Below are 13,024 nucleotides of genomic sequence, written 5' to 3'. Positions count from 1 at the left end.
CTTAGTGAAATGGGAACCATGTAATTATTCAATAGTATTTTGCTTGTCATTAAAAATGTGTTCTTGGGCTGGGGTTGTAGCTCAGTGGTAGAGTGCTTGCCTCTCATGCATGAGGCCCTGGGTTCGGTCCCCATCACCACATAAAAATAAACAAAGAAAAATAAAGATTTTTTAAAAAATGTTCTTTTTAAATTTCTTTTTTAGTTGTAGATGGACACAATACCTTTATTTATTTATTTTTATGTGGTGCTGAGGATCGAACCCAATGCCTCACATGTGCTAGGCAAGCACTCTACCACTGAGCTACAAATCCAGCCCCTAAAGTCATGTTCTAAAAGACTGTTGACCAATATGGGGAAAATTTGGGGATTAACTATTAGTTTAAGAAAATGTTAGGTACCTCCAGTAATCCCAGTAACTCAGGAGGCTAAGGCAGGAAGGTTGCCGGTTTGAGGTCAGCGAGGGCAATTTAGTGAGTCCCTGTTTGAAAATAACAGGGTAAGGATGTAGCTCAATGGTAGAGTACCCCTGGGTTCAGTCCCCAGTACTAAAAAAAAAAAAAAGATTCCAAACTACATATAAACTTGAAATGAAAAGTGCATTGAATTGTTAGTTGTAGGTAGCAGATTTCAAGTTTTTAATTGTTTTCTTTTTAATATTTTTATGCTGTTCTTAGTGATTGTGAAAGGATGAACCATATGTATGTGAATATAGATATAGATATATAACCAAGTCTATATAAAAAACTGATGGGTTATAGGCAAGCTAGTGTAAGAATCTAATTCTGGAGGCCCTATCTCTAACTTTCAGTGAACATATAAATTTTTTAAAATCAGACTTTTTACCTCAAATTATTTTATATATTAAATATCTGTTTTAAAAACACGGAATATATAAAAATATAAATAAAATTTTATGTATTTTAAATATCAAAATCAATTCAGAAACAATTTTTATAAAGAGAATCTTTGCTTATATGTTTTTTACCTCAGAGATTTAAGGATTATTAAAGATCTTTATGAAGAATTCCATTAAGTATTTTAACATTGCAGGTTTGTTCAGCAGCTGAAAGTTGTAAGTCATAAAGCTTACTTAAGGGCACAGGGCAAGAACTAAGGTACAATAGTTTATCTCTGGTTTAAAGAGACATTTGACAGGTTTCAACAAGGGAAGTTATTTTCCTAAGTGTTTGGAATATTTGGACTTGGTGTTGGCATTTTTCAAGTAGCATGTATCAATTAACTTGCAGAGTGTTGAATTGTGGTAGTGTGGTTTAACCATTATACTCAGTGTTACATGATGGAACTTTTTTTTTTCCTTTCCTGGTTATAAAGGTAATACATGGTTCTCTCAGTACATTTGGCTGCAAGTGACAGATAAATAACTTGAACATATAAACATGTATTTTCTCCCTTTTCAAGAAATCATGAGGCACGGAGTGTTTTTGTCAGTTTTTCATTGCTGTGACCAGAGTACCTGACAGGAACAACTTAGTGGAGGAAAAATTTATTTTGGTTCACTGAATCAGAGGTCTCAGTCCATGGATGGCTGACTCCATTGCAGTAGGCCCATGTTGAGGTAGAACACGATGGGGGAAGGGCATAGGAGAGGGAAGCTCCTCCCCTCATGGCCAAAAGGAAGCACAGAGATAAGGACCACTGGGCACCTTTCCAAGGCATGTCCCCACTTACCCACCTATTCCAGCCACACCCCACCAGCCTATTTAAAGAAGGATGGACTGGTAAGGTTATAGTTCTCATAATCCACTTGCTTCCAGACATTCCTGCATTAACACAAGGAGGTTTGCCCCTGCCTCCCCCCTGGCTTGGGGGTGGGGGAGGAGGAGGAGGATGACAACTTCATACCGAGAAGTTTGAGAAATGGTTAATTCAGAAACTTAACTACACAAGGTCTTTCTGTTATCTTGGGCATTTTTCCTCATGGTATTAGGGTGACTGCAGCAATAACAAACATCATACACAACATCTAACAAGAATGCACAAAGGCAGAAAAGTAAGGATACTACCTTTCTTATGCCAGTTGTTAAAGTAGGGAAGAGAAGAAAACCTTTCCAGAAAGCATTCTACCTACCTCGCCAGCCACCATCACTCCCAACCAGTGATGTACCTTCATGCACCTTAGCCAGAAGTATCTTATACCCATTTCTAAACTAATGTCTTGGAGGGAAACAGAGTTACCATGACTGAATTAAACTAATCATGGTTTGGCCTCTGAGCTAAGAATCACATGTGGTTGTTATTGCTGATTTAAGTCAGGATTTGTTAAAAAGGAAAGAATCTTATCTATGTACCTACCTACCTATTTTTGGTACTGGGAATTGAACCCAGCGCCACTTTACCACTGGACTACTATCTCCAGTCTTTTTTTTTTTTTTTAAAGCAGGGCCCCACTAAATTGCTAAGGGTGATGGGATTATAGACATGTGCTACTATGCCAAGCTTGTTAGGAAATTTCTTACTTTATTTACATAAAAGTTCATACATATGCATAATTTGAAGACTCAGACGACTACTAACTTACCCACTACAAGTCTCCTGTTTCATTCTCATTTTCCCTTCATTAGACATATGTTTTAACTTTTTAGCTGATTCTTTTAACATTTTTTTCACTTCTGCTTTTCGTGTTTCTTCTTTTTTTAAGTTGTTATTTTATTTATTTGTATGCAGTGCTGAGAATTGAACCCAGTGCTTCACATGTGCTAAGCAAGTGCGCTACCACTGAGGCACAGCCCCAGCCCCTACCTCCCCAATTTTGAGACACCTGAGTACTTCCTCTGTAATATAAAATTTCTCAAAAACAGTTAGCTTTTCCCCATAGCTTCTCTTTTTTTTTCCTAAAGAGAGAGAGAGATAATTTTTTAAATATTTATTTTTCAGTTTTCGGTGGACACAACATTTTTATTTTATTTTATGTGGTGCTGAGGATCAAACCCTGCGCCCCGTGCATGCCAGGCGAACGCGTTACTATTTGAGCCACATCCCCAGCCCTCCCCATAGCTTCTCAAAAAAGTTTTTTCTCATCTTTTTGAGTGTCTGAAAAACATTTCAATTTCACTATACATTCAAATGATAACTTATAGTGAGGCAAGTAATTTTCTTTTGTGTTTATCAGAACAAAATTTATCCTATCTCTGAATTTAATATTTGGAAAAACTTTTCTGTATAATGCTTCAGTGGTTGCCATTCATCAGACTTTGTTTTAAACACTTTTAATAATGTAGATTTTTATCATATTTACTGTCACTATCTATCACAAGTGATCAGGAAGTTACTTTTTCTGCACATTCTACCGTGTAGAAGGTTCTTCAGATAAAAATGCAGTTTTGGTAGATTATAGGCATGTGCTAACTTGTGTGGCGGATTTGACAGTCAGTTTTAAGTGTGATGATTATTCTTTATGTGGGACAGTCTTTTGAAGACCTTTTTAGCCCCCAGCTCCTACCTATAAATGCCAGTAAAAATTTGTTTTAGTACCAGGGATTGAACCCAGGGGTGCCTAAAAACTGAGCCACATCTCCAGCACTATTTTATTTTTCATTTTGAGACAGCATCTCATCAAGTTGCTTAGGGCCTTATTTTTTCTTTAATAGAAGTGATAGCGTATTATATAACATTCTTCCATATGTTCTTTTTTTTTTTGTACTGGGGCTTGAACCCAGGGGTGCCTAAACACTGAGCCACATCCCCATCTCTCTTTATTTTTTTATTTTTGAGATAGGTTCTTGCGAAGTTGCTGAGAGCCTTGCTAAATTGTTGAGGCTGGCTTTGCAACTCTCCTGCCTCAGCCTCCTGAGCCACTGAGATTATAGGCATGCATCACTGTACCTAGTCTTGTGTATGTTCTTTTCATTTAATACCTATGAGATTCTATGAGATTGGTCTATACTAATATATATGGTTCAGTGTTAGATGATAATATATATTAAGATGTATTTAAGCAGAAAGACACATAAAATGAGTGTTAAGTATTAAACTAGTTCACAAAAATACCATGACCTTCTAAAGGCTCAGAAGAATCTAACCCTGTATTACCTCTAGAAGCACTGGTTTGGTATGCTCATTCAGTGTTTGTAGTAACTTTTTAGAATATAATTACCAAAAATAACAAGAATTGTCAGTAGTTTTATCACCCAAATGTGCATTTCTAAACATTGTTGTATTGTTTTGTCTTTAAATTTCTTTTTTTAGTTGTAGATGAACACAATACCTTTATTTTATTTATTTTTATGTGGTGCTGAGGATTGAACCCAGTGCCTCATGTGTGTTAGGCAAGCACTCTACCACTGAGCCACAACCCCAGCCCTGTCTTTCAATTTTATGTGAGTGCAGTCCCACAGTATGTATTCTTAGGATTTTGATTCTTTTGTTTACCATGATGTTATTTAACATAAGTTGGCTATTTTTATTGTTTTATATTATTCATTTGTATACATATGCCAGTTTACTTTTCCATCATTCCACTGATAGATATTTGGGTTATTTTCACTTTGACTTTTATAAAGTGTTGTTGTGAGCATTCTTGAGATGTCTTTTATTGCATATGTTCAAGCATTTCTGCTGGATACATGTGGAACTGCTGAGTGAATCACATCTGTTTTAGATTCTCACCAGTTATATGTTCCTGACTCAGTGTCATCAGAACATACTTTATTGTAATTTGCTATTCTTATTTGTTATAAGTTAGTTGGTGAGAATTATTTCTTAGTGTCAGACAGCATACAACTTAAATTTCTAGTTCTTCCTTCAAAAAATGTATACAGTATAGGTAATGCCTTAAAATTCCTTTTGGAGTACAGAACCTGTGGCCTTTTCTGGCTATAAAATTAATATATTTTTACTTAAGAATTTATGTAATCCAGCAGTGAACAAAAGAAGCATTGAAAGCATCTATGAATTGGGCTGTGTGTTTAAATGATAAAGGCAAAGGATATCTGCTGCACACATTGCTCAAGGATGGTAAATGTATCTTTGGGGGTCATTTTGATGCATTATCTTGGTATGTCCTCAAGTCAGAATTTTTCCTTAGGTCCACATGTTCTTTGGAGATATTTGAAAAATGCTTCATGAGGTTTATCAGAGGTTTTTTTCATGGACAAACCAGAGTGAAATTAGAAAGAACCCCTTCTGTTATGTTTTTCAGAACTGCACGCAGAATGGAATGTTTTGCAATCTAGTACCTTTGATAGAAAAGCTATCAAGTAACTAAGCACTCACTTTCATGAAACTTTGAATCCTTTTTTTCTTGTCTCTGTTACTTTGTCTTTAAAATGAAACTTTTGCCTTCAACTGAAATTTGCTGAGGAAAAAAAAATGTTAAGAAACTAGTACCAAGAAGCCCATTTGAAACAGAGCAGTTTTACCTTTAGTTAGGACATATGTGTCTAATTAATGCTCATTGAATAGGTAGATGTACTAGGGAGTACTTGTCATTGAATAGCACTTTAGAAGAGGAAATGGGAATAGCTTTATTAAAAAGTAAATAAGGGGCCCTGGCTGTAGCTCAGTGGCAGAATACTTACCTGGCATGTGTGAAGCACTGGGTTCAATCTTTAGCAGTGAAGTGAATGGACGCTAGACTGTTTCCTTTTTTTTCCCTTTTCTTTTCTTATTCTTTTTTACAGTACTGGCGATTGAACCCAAAGTCTTATATATGCTAGGCCAGCACTCTACCACTGAGCTATATATCCTTGGCCCTTTTTAAAATTTTATTTTAAGACATGTTACTCAGGCTGGCCTTGCATTTGCAGTCCTCTTGCCTCAGAATCCTAAGTAGCTAGGATTATAGGCATGCACCACTGTGCCTGGCTCTTTGATTCACCTTTTTAAAGAATTAGATACTTTAAGGTATGAATCTAAATTTGTACCTATCAAAATCAAAGGTTAATAATCAAGAAAAGAATATTTATTATTCTCATCATGACTTATATAGAACGACGACTATATACATCATCCCAAATGTGATAAGTGGTAAAATTTACTGACTTATATAGAAATGGTGGACTGTCCAAGACAGACCAGAACAAATTGTTCTAAATAAAAGGGACTTCCTTCTTTATAGATTGTGGACTCACCTTAACATATTTTCCCCCAGATCATTATACTTTCTAAATAATATAGAATTTGACAAAATCATTACAAATATGATGCAAAATTACATGCTTTTCTAAAATATATTTTAGGCTGCAAACCAAGGGTCAAAGTTCAAAGACCGTCGGCTACAAATATCATGGCACAAGCCCAAGGTACCATCTATATCCACTGAGACCGAGGAAGAAGAAGTCAAGGAAGAGGTAAATTCAATGATTGAATGATTAAGACTTGAATTAGATCACGTCTCATTTCCCAATTAGATATTTTCCTTCACACTAAATAGTACAACTTTAAAAAATACACACACACACACACACGCATACATATGCATGCACGTGCACATATGGTGTTTTTCATGCTTTTAGTTAGATCAGTTTAGAAATAATAATCAGTCTTAAAATACAAGAAAATTTATTTTGCTGTATTAATATTGGTTTTTCTTTACTTTTTTCTTTTTGTTTGGTAATGGAGAGATTTAAGCACTTTATCACTGAACTACATCCCCAGCCCTTTTTATTTTTTTATTTTGAAACAGAGTCTCACTGAGATGCTCAGGGCCTTGCTAAATTGCTGAGGATTGCTTCAAACTTGGGATCCACCTGCCTCAGACTCCCGAATTGCTGGATTACAGGCATATGCCACTGTGCCTGGTTTACTGTTGTGTTTCTAATTAGTTTATTAAAGTGAACACTTAAGCTGTGTTGCAAATTACTTCTGATTCATCGTAGTCTTGGCTTTAAAAGATGTCAAGAATTTATAATTGATCAAGTGTCTTCTGACTACATGGGTAATTTTATATAGCAGAAGTAGAAATCCTCACAACAGAAAGAAAGCTAAGTCTTAGTATTTTTGTAATGTTTGTGGCTACTTTGTGTCAAATTTTAGATTCTCATATATGATTTGGAATATCAAGTGTCATTGGAGAGTAATATATTTATTCCTTATAAATAATTAGATAAACATAAAAGGAAAAACTTAGTAGTTTGACCATTTATTTCCTCAAGTTAATGGAATGAAATTAATTTATCAGAGACATTGCTCATAGATATTTTTAAATTTTTTTCTACCATTCACACACATAGGTATTTATTTTCCTGATGATAATTAGAATGAAAATATATTAAAATTAGCAGAGGAGAATTTATATTCTTTTAAAAAGTGTTTGGGGAAAGGGAGAAAGCTTGGTTAACAAGTATAAAGTCACAGCTAGACAGGAAGAATAAGTTCTTGTGTTCTATTACACAGAATGGTTATAATTAACAATGTCATACAATTCAAAATAGCTAGAAGAAAGCGTTTTGAATGTTGTCATCACAAAGAAAGATCTTCTGAGATGATGATAATCTGAGTGCCCTGAGTTGATCAATATATGATGTTTGGGATTGGGATACAACTCAGTTGGTAGAGTGCTTGTCTCACATGCACAAAGCCCTGGGTTCAGTCCCTAGCACACAAAAAAATGATGTTTGAATGTACCAAAACATCATACTATACTCTAAAAAAAGTTACCAGCCTGTTCAACAACAAAAAAATTTTGGGTGTTTTTTTGCCCTGAGAGATAACTTTTGAGTATATCACTTGTAAATATAGCCTGGTCTTTGTATACTAGTCTGTTTCTCCATTGGCCTAATAAGTATTTAATGTTTTAAGCGAATTTTACCCTCTCTTTCTTCAGGAAACAGAATCCTCAGATTTGTTCTTGCATGATGATGATGATGAAGATGAAGATGAATATGAGTCTCGTTCATGGCGAAGATGAAATCTGATGCAAGCTGTATAATTTTTAGGAATATTGTTTAGAAGAACAACTTTTTAAAATTATTTAAAGAAGTCAATGAGCCAAAAAAATTTTTTTTTATTTTTCTTTTCAACACAGTAGATTTAAGGACAGCAAGTTTGCTATTTAAACACATCTCATAATTGTACATGATATTAAAGCACCAAAGGCCTAGTGACTTTTATGCAGTTGTGAAGATCCACAGGAATGACATGGATAATCTCTAGAGCCTTATTTTCCACACCACCTGTTTTTGTTGCTATTGGTGTTGGATTATGATGTAAATGACAGGGTGTTCAGAAATTTTATTTTGGATTATAATCTGATAAAATTTCATTAAATGTCAAAATCGCCTGGAATCTCTTAACTCTCAGCTATTATGAATGGGTCGTCAGACAGTAGGAGATATTTGTAATTAAAATACCCTTTTGCTTTCAAGAGTTGTCTTGGAAGAAAAGTAAATTTAATTTTTTTACTGTGGAGCAGCCCAATTTGTATTCACTCTCAGTTTTTTCAGGGTTTTTATGTGCAGTAGTACTATTTCAGTGAAAATCACAACAAACTCTGTTCTCAAATGCTACAAGGCAATGGTAGCTAGCTACGAGGTATTTCTATCCTCATATTAATAACTCCTAAACTTTTCCTGCTGCTGATCTTTGCTTTGATATTTAGTGAATTGGTTCAGTTGATCCCCTTTTTTAAAAACTCAAAATGTAAAAGGCTTTCACCTGTTCACCCTTTCTCGTTCCCTGTTTTCTTCCTGTTGCCTTTTTAGTCATAGGTGTGACTTACCCATTATTGAGATGAGTGATTTAGTTGGGCCATCAAGAGTCATTCCCCAATAAAAAGTTTTAAAACACCACCTTGATAAATAAGTGATATTTTGATAAATAAAAGGGGAGAGTCACCAGCTTCTCCCCCCACCCCTTAAAGGTTCAGTTTAGTTATAGTTAGACAAAAGGGTTAAAATGTGTCTGAAATTCTTTTCCTAAATTTAAACCATGATGGTGAGGTGACTGGGGGTAGGATGGGGGTGGGGTAGGAGGCTGGGTATGCTAGTAATAAATGGGAGTCATAACTTGACTTTGATCAGATGACCTTATATTTTCGTAATTTTGTAGCTTGTTGCTATCCATGAACATATGCATCCTTTAGTAGACAGCTTCCTTTACTGTGTGCATTTTTACTGTACACTGTATAGTATATCTGTTAAGTAAAATATATATGTAAATTTATGTCCTTGTGTTCTAAATGTTAGATGGAAAAGCAGAGGAGCAACACTACACTGTATTGACCCCTAGGGAAATAAAATGATTAATGTACATAGGATGTTACTTTTTCAAGGATATACACATCTGTGTTTTTATATGTGTGTGGTGTGAAAATTTGAAACCTTTTGGCTTCAGAAGGTTCTTGGTGATCACTATATCAAGGATTTTGTTTCCTGAGGTAAAGATTTGTTTCTGAAAAGAGAAACTATTCACTAAGAAACTTAAAACCTTCAGGACTCTAGATTTACGTAGCTTCAAAAAGTTAAATCCCATGTTCTGATCATCCTTTTCCTTCTACATATTTTCCTGGAATGATGTGTCAAACCAGGGTCATTTATAAGTGCGTGTAATTTTCCCTTCATAATAAGGACTTCCTCTTTCTAGGTTATTGTTATATTTCTGATAACACTGAAGCTAAAATAAGCTTATAAAAGAAGGAGAACATTAGAATGGGGTACCTAGAATAAGCAATCTTGCTCCTTACTCCTCCATCATCTCTAATGAAATTTTCTTGATGTCTGTGGCTCAGTCAGTATATATTTTGAAAGATTCATTGTGGTGAATATTTTGAGTCCTGACAATTTAAACGTGATAGAGGGAACAAAGGATTTATATATTTTTTGTACAAAGTTTTTTCTTAAACTGTATAATTTTGTAAATAATTTGTTTGGTTTTTTTTTTTCTTTTGTGTACTAAAACTACCAGCGTATAGATTTCAATAAGAATTGTTGTATTTTTGTATTTGGAAACTGAAAATTACAGTAAATTAATGGAGCTGTAAGAAAATTTTCAGTAGACTGACAGTTCAACAGAATGAGATTCCTTTTCATATGATTTTTTAACTTCAAAGTTGACAACTGTACTCTCACTATAGAGTGAGTTGAGAATTTCTTTGACTTTTAGTTACTGGGGGCAGGGGATGAAAGAGAAGGGTGCTGAAGTGAAGAACAGATAGATAGTTTTTTTCATTAAGGTTTGAGGTCGTTTCTATAAGACTTCATTTTCAGTGTACCTTAAATAGAACTAAAAAATATTAAAATGTCCTAAATGTTCTAAAACATGCTTGATTCTCAAATGAATTCAGAACATGAATTAATTATATTATAAAATTTAAGATTAGTATTAAGTAGTTGAATACACACACACACACACCACACACTTTTTCCCCTTTGGGAATTTTTTTACCGGCACCCTCTCAAACTCTTAGAATTCTCTAAAAAGCAAATAACTACCATGACTTTTTTTTTCTTGACACCTTTATTTACATAAATAATATACAACATCAGAGGCAAATTCTGCTGTTCTTCTTAATGTGTAGTTGATAAGCAATAAAAGCCATCAATATGGCTAGGTCAGGTTGAGTTACTGGATTTCTGCCCAAGCCTAAAAAGGTAACCTTAAGGAATACAAAATTTCTCTCAATTTCTTCATATTGGGAAAATATTGTCACCAGCTAAGATGATAAATTGGAAAACAGTCTTGTTAAAGTGAAAAAGGTCCATTATGATGGATCATTATTTCAAAAAAAGAAGAAAAAAATCATGTGAAAAGGAATAGTGGTTCCTCTTGATGTATAGTATGCCTGTATTATAGTTTTTACAAAATTGTGAACTTGTGTAATAGTAAAATAGGAGATATTGTTGAATTTCTAACTGTTTATACATTTAAATTCATATATGTAATGTTTGTTTTATTGATTACAATCTGAATTTCTAAGAAGCATGTTGACTTTTGCAATAAAGATGCAATATGGAATGGTTCACAATTGGGAAAAAAAGAAAAAAATGAAAGTATTACAAATTTAAGAATTCAGAAAATTTATGAACCATTCCAAAAATTATAACAATCACCAAAAGAGCTGTAATTCTGGCTTGTTCTGGAAAGAAAGAATATGCGTGTGTATGCTTGCTCATGAGAGAGAGTGTGAGCAGTAGGTATGTATGTGTGCTTTCTGTTGGGTTCAAGTATATGAACGAATGTTATTCAATATGAATTTGGGTTCAGAATCACTGGCTATTAAATGTCCAGGAGAACAACTCCCTGAACAGAGTAGTCTAGAGAATGAAAGAGAAGTCTATTAAAGTGCTCCTTGTAAGTGACCATTGATAGCCATATTTTTTTTGGTCATGGATAGATGTTAGTATCCTAGATACAAAGCACAAACAATATTATGAAAAGTTATATTATTGTGAAGATATTCACTTTGTGTGCCAATAATAGGAAGGACATTTTCCTTATGTAGAACAGGAAAAAGAGAAAGAATACCTAGAAGAGATGACTTAAAAGATATTTAAGTTCTAAATGTGATGAAGATTTTGTAAGGATTAACTAGAGAAGGCAGTGATCTTACACACTGAGGACTGGGTGGTGATGGGAAAGGGAAGGAGGAATATTTCACAGGGGTTCCTATTTTCTCATTTAAAAAATTGCTCTTTTTATAATTCTCCTTAAGTGTATTGTTTGGAAGGACATTTATAATTTTCAGCTTATTCAGGAAAACATTAAAAAGTTTATTTCATTCTTTTCAAATAAACAAATTTTATTTGTATTGTATGTATTATGTAAATGGCAAATAAGCTTTATGTGGCCATTTGTTTTGAATAGATTGTTAAGTGATCCTATCCTGTATATATGTATAATAAAATTCTGGGGCCTTTTTCAGGGAGCAAGGTTCTGAACATAGTTATATCTGTTTAACATGTCAAGGGGCTGCGGTTGTGGTTTAGAGGTTTAGCGCTCGCCTAGCACATGGGAGGCCCTGGGTTCGATCCTCAGCACCACATAAAAATAAATAAGTAAGTAAAGGTATTGTGTCCAGTTACAACAAAAAATAAATATTAAAGAAGACAAGTCAAATGTTATTACTTAGACGGCACTTTCCTTAATAGAAACTATTGATTTTATTGATGATTTTACTGATTTTTGAGGTAATTGTGCTAAAACCAAGGACACATTTTGAACTCCAGCATATTACCTAGTCTGGATTTAGTTAACAGTAAACAGATATGACTATATATATCAACATATGGATTTTTTTTTTTTTTTTTTTTTTGGTACCAGGGATTGAACTCGGGGGTGCTCAGCCACTGAGCCATATCTCCATTCCTTTTTCAAAATTTTAAATTTTGAGATGTCTCACTAAGTTGCTTAGGACTTCACTAAGTTGCTTGAGGCTGGCTTTGTATTTGTGGTCCTCCTGCCTCAGCCTCCTGAATCACTGGGAGTACAGTGTGCCATCATACCCGGAAACATGGAATATTGAGTAAGAGTCAAGGTTGCCTGAGACCAAATGGGACCTACATTATACTGTAGAGCAGATGGGCTCATTTGTACTTTTTGTTATTTTTAAATTTTTCTGTTTTTAAATTGGTGTATTATAGTTGTACACAGTGATGGGGATTTGTTGTTACATATTTGTACATACACACAATATAATAATATAATTTGGCCAACATAGTTTCCCAGCACTTTGGACTTGTTTTTAATCTCAAAGACCTATGTTAGGGGCCAACCATCACTGACCAAAAAAACAAAACAACAACAACAAAAAACTACTATGGTATTATGAACTAGCCTTCATTTATGTTAAATTGCTTTTGTGAAGAAATCTGCTTTCAGTAGGATCATCTATCTCTACCTTTTGGCCCCTTACCTCTTCTGCAGTCAACCTTAGGTTAACTAAGCCTTTCCAGCATTCTGATAGGTGACTTGATACAGGTGAAATTAAGGTCAGACTAGTGTTTTGTTGATTATTTGCAATATATTTGGTTTTTGGTGGTTGTGGTAGTCATTAAGTATGACAAACATTGCTATTTCTGTGTTTATGTTAAATTATCTTTCCTTTTCGTGAAAGAGCAAGAAAAGTC

At 34.3% G+C, this 13,024-nt stretch overlaps 1 protein-coding gene across 8 annotated transcripts in view; it reads left to right on the top strand.

Annotated features, from left to right (window-relative positions):
• The window catches only part of Rbm27 (RNA binding motif protein 27), a 78,913-nt gene extending 68,000 nt beyond the window's left edge, over nt 1-10,913 (top strand). For 7 of the 8 annotated variants that reach the window (XM_058584251.1, XM_046460226.2, XM_046460224.2 and 4 more), the window contains 2 exons: nt 6,200-6,310; nt 7,786-10,913. In XM_058584251.1, coding sequence (XP_058440234.1) covers nt 6,200-6,310; nt 7,786-7,869 — 195 coding nt within the window. In that variant the 3' untranslated portion in view covers nt 7,870-10,913. The other variant, XM_058584248.1, reaches the window with a different exon arrangement.
• Nucleotides 10,914-13,024: the final 2,111 nt, after the last annotated feature.

This window comes from Marmota monax, unplaced genomic scaffold (assembly GCF_021218885.2).
Source record: "Marmota monax isolate L192 unplaced genomic scaffold, Marmota_monax_Labrador192_F-V1.1 WCK01_AAM20220418_F8-fsc00006, whole genome shotgun sequence".
Taxonomy (NCBI): Eukaryota; Metazoa; Chordata; class Mammalia; order Rodentia; family Sciuridae; genus Marmota; species Marmota monax.
This window is presented reverse-complemented; position numbering and strand designations above follow the sequence as displayed.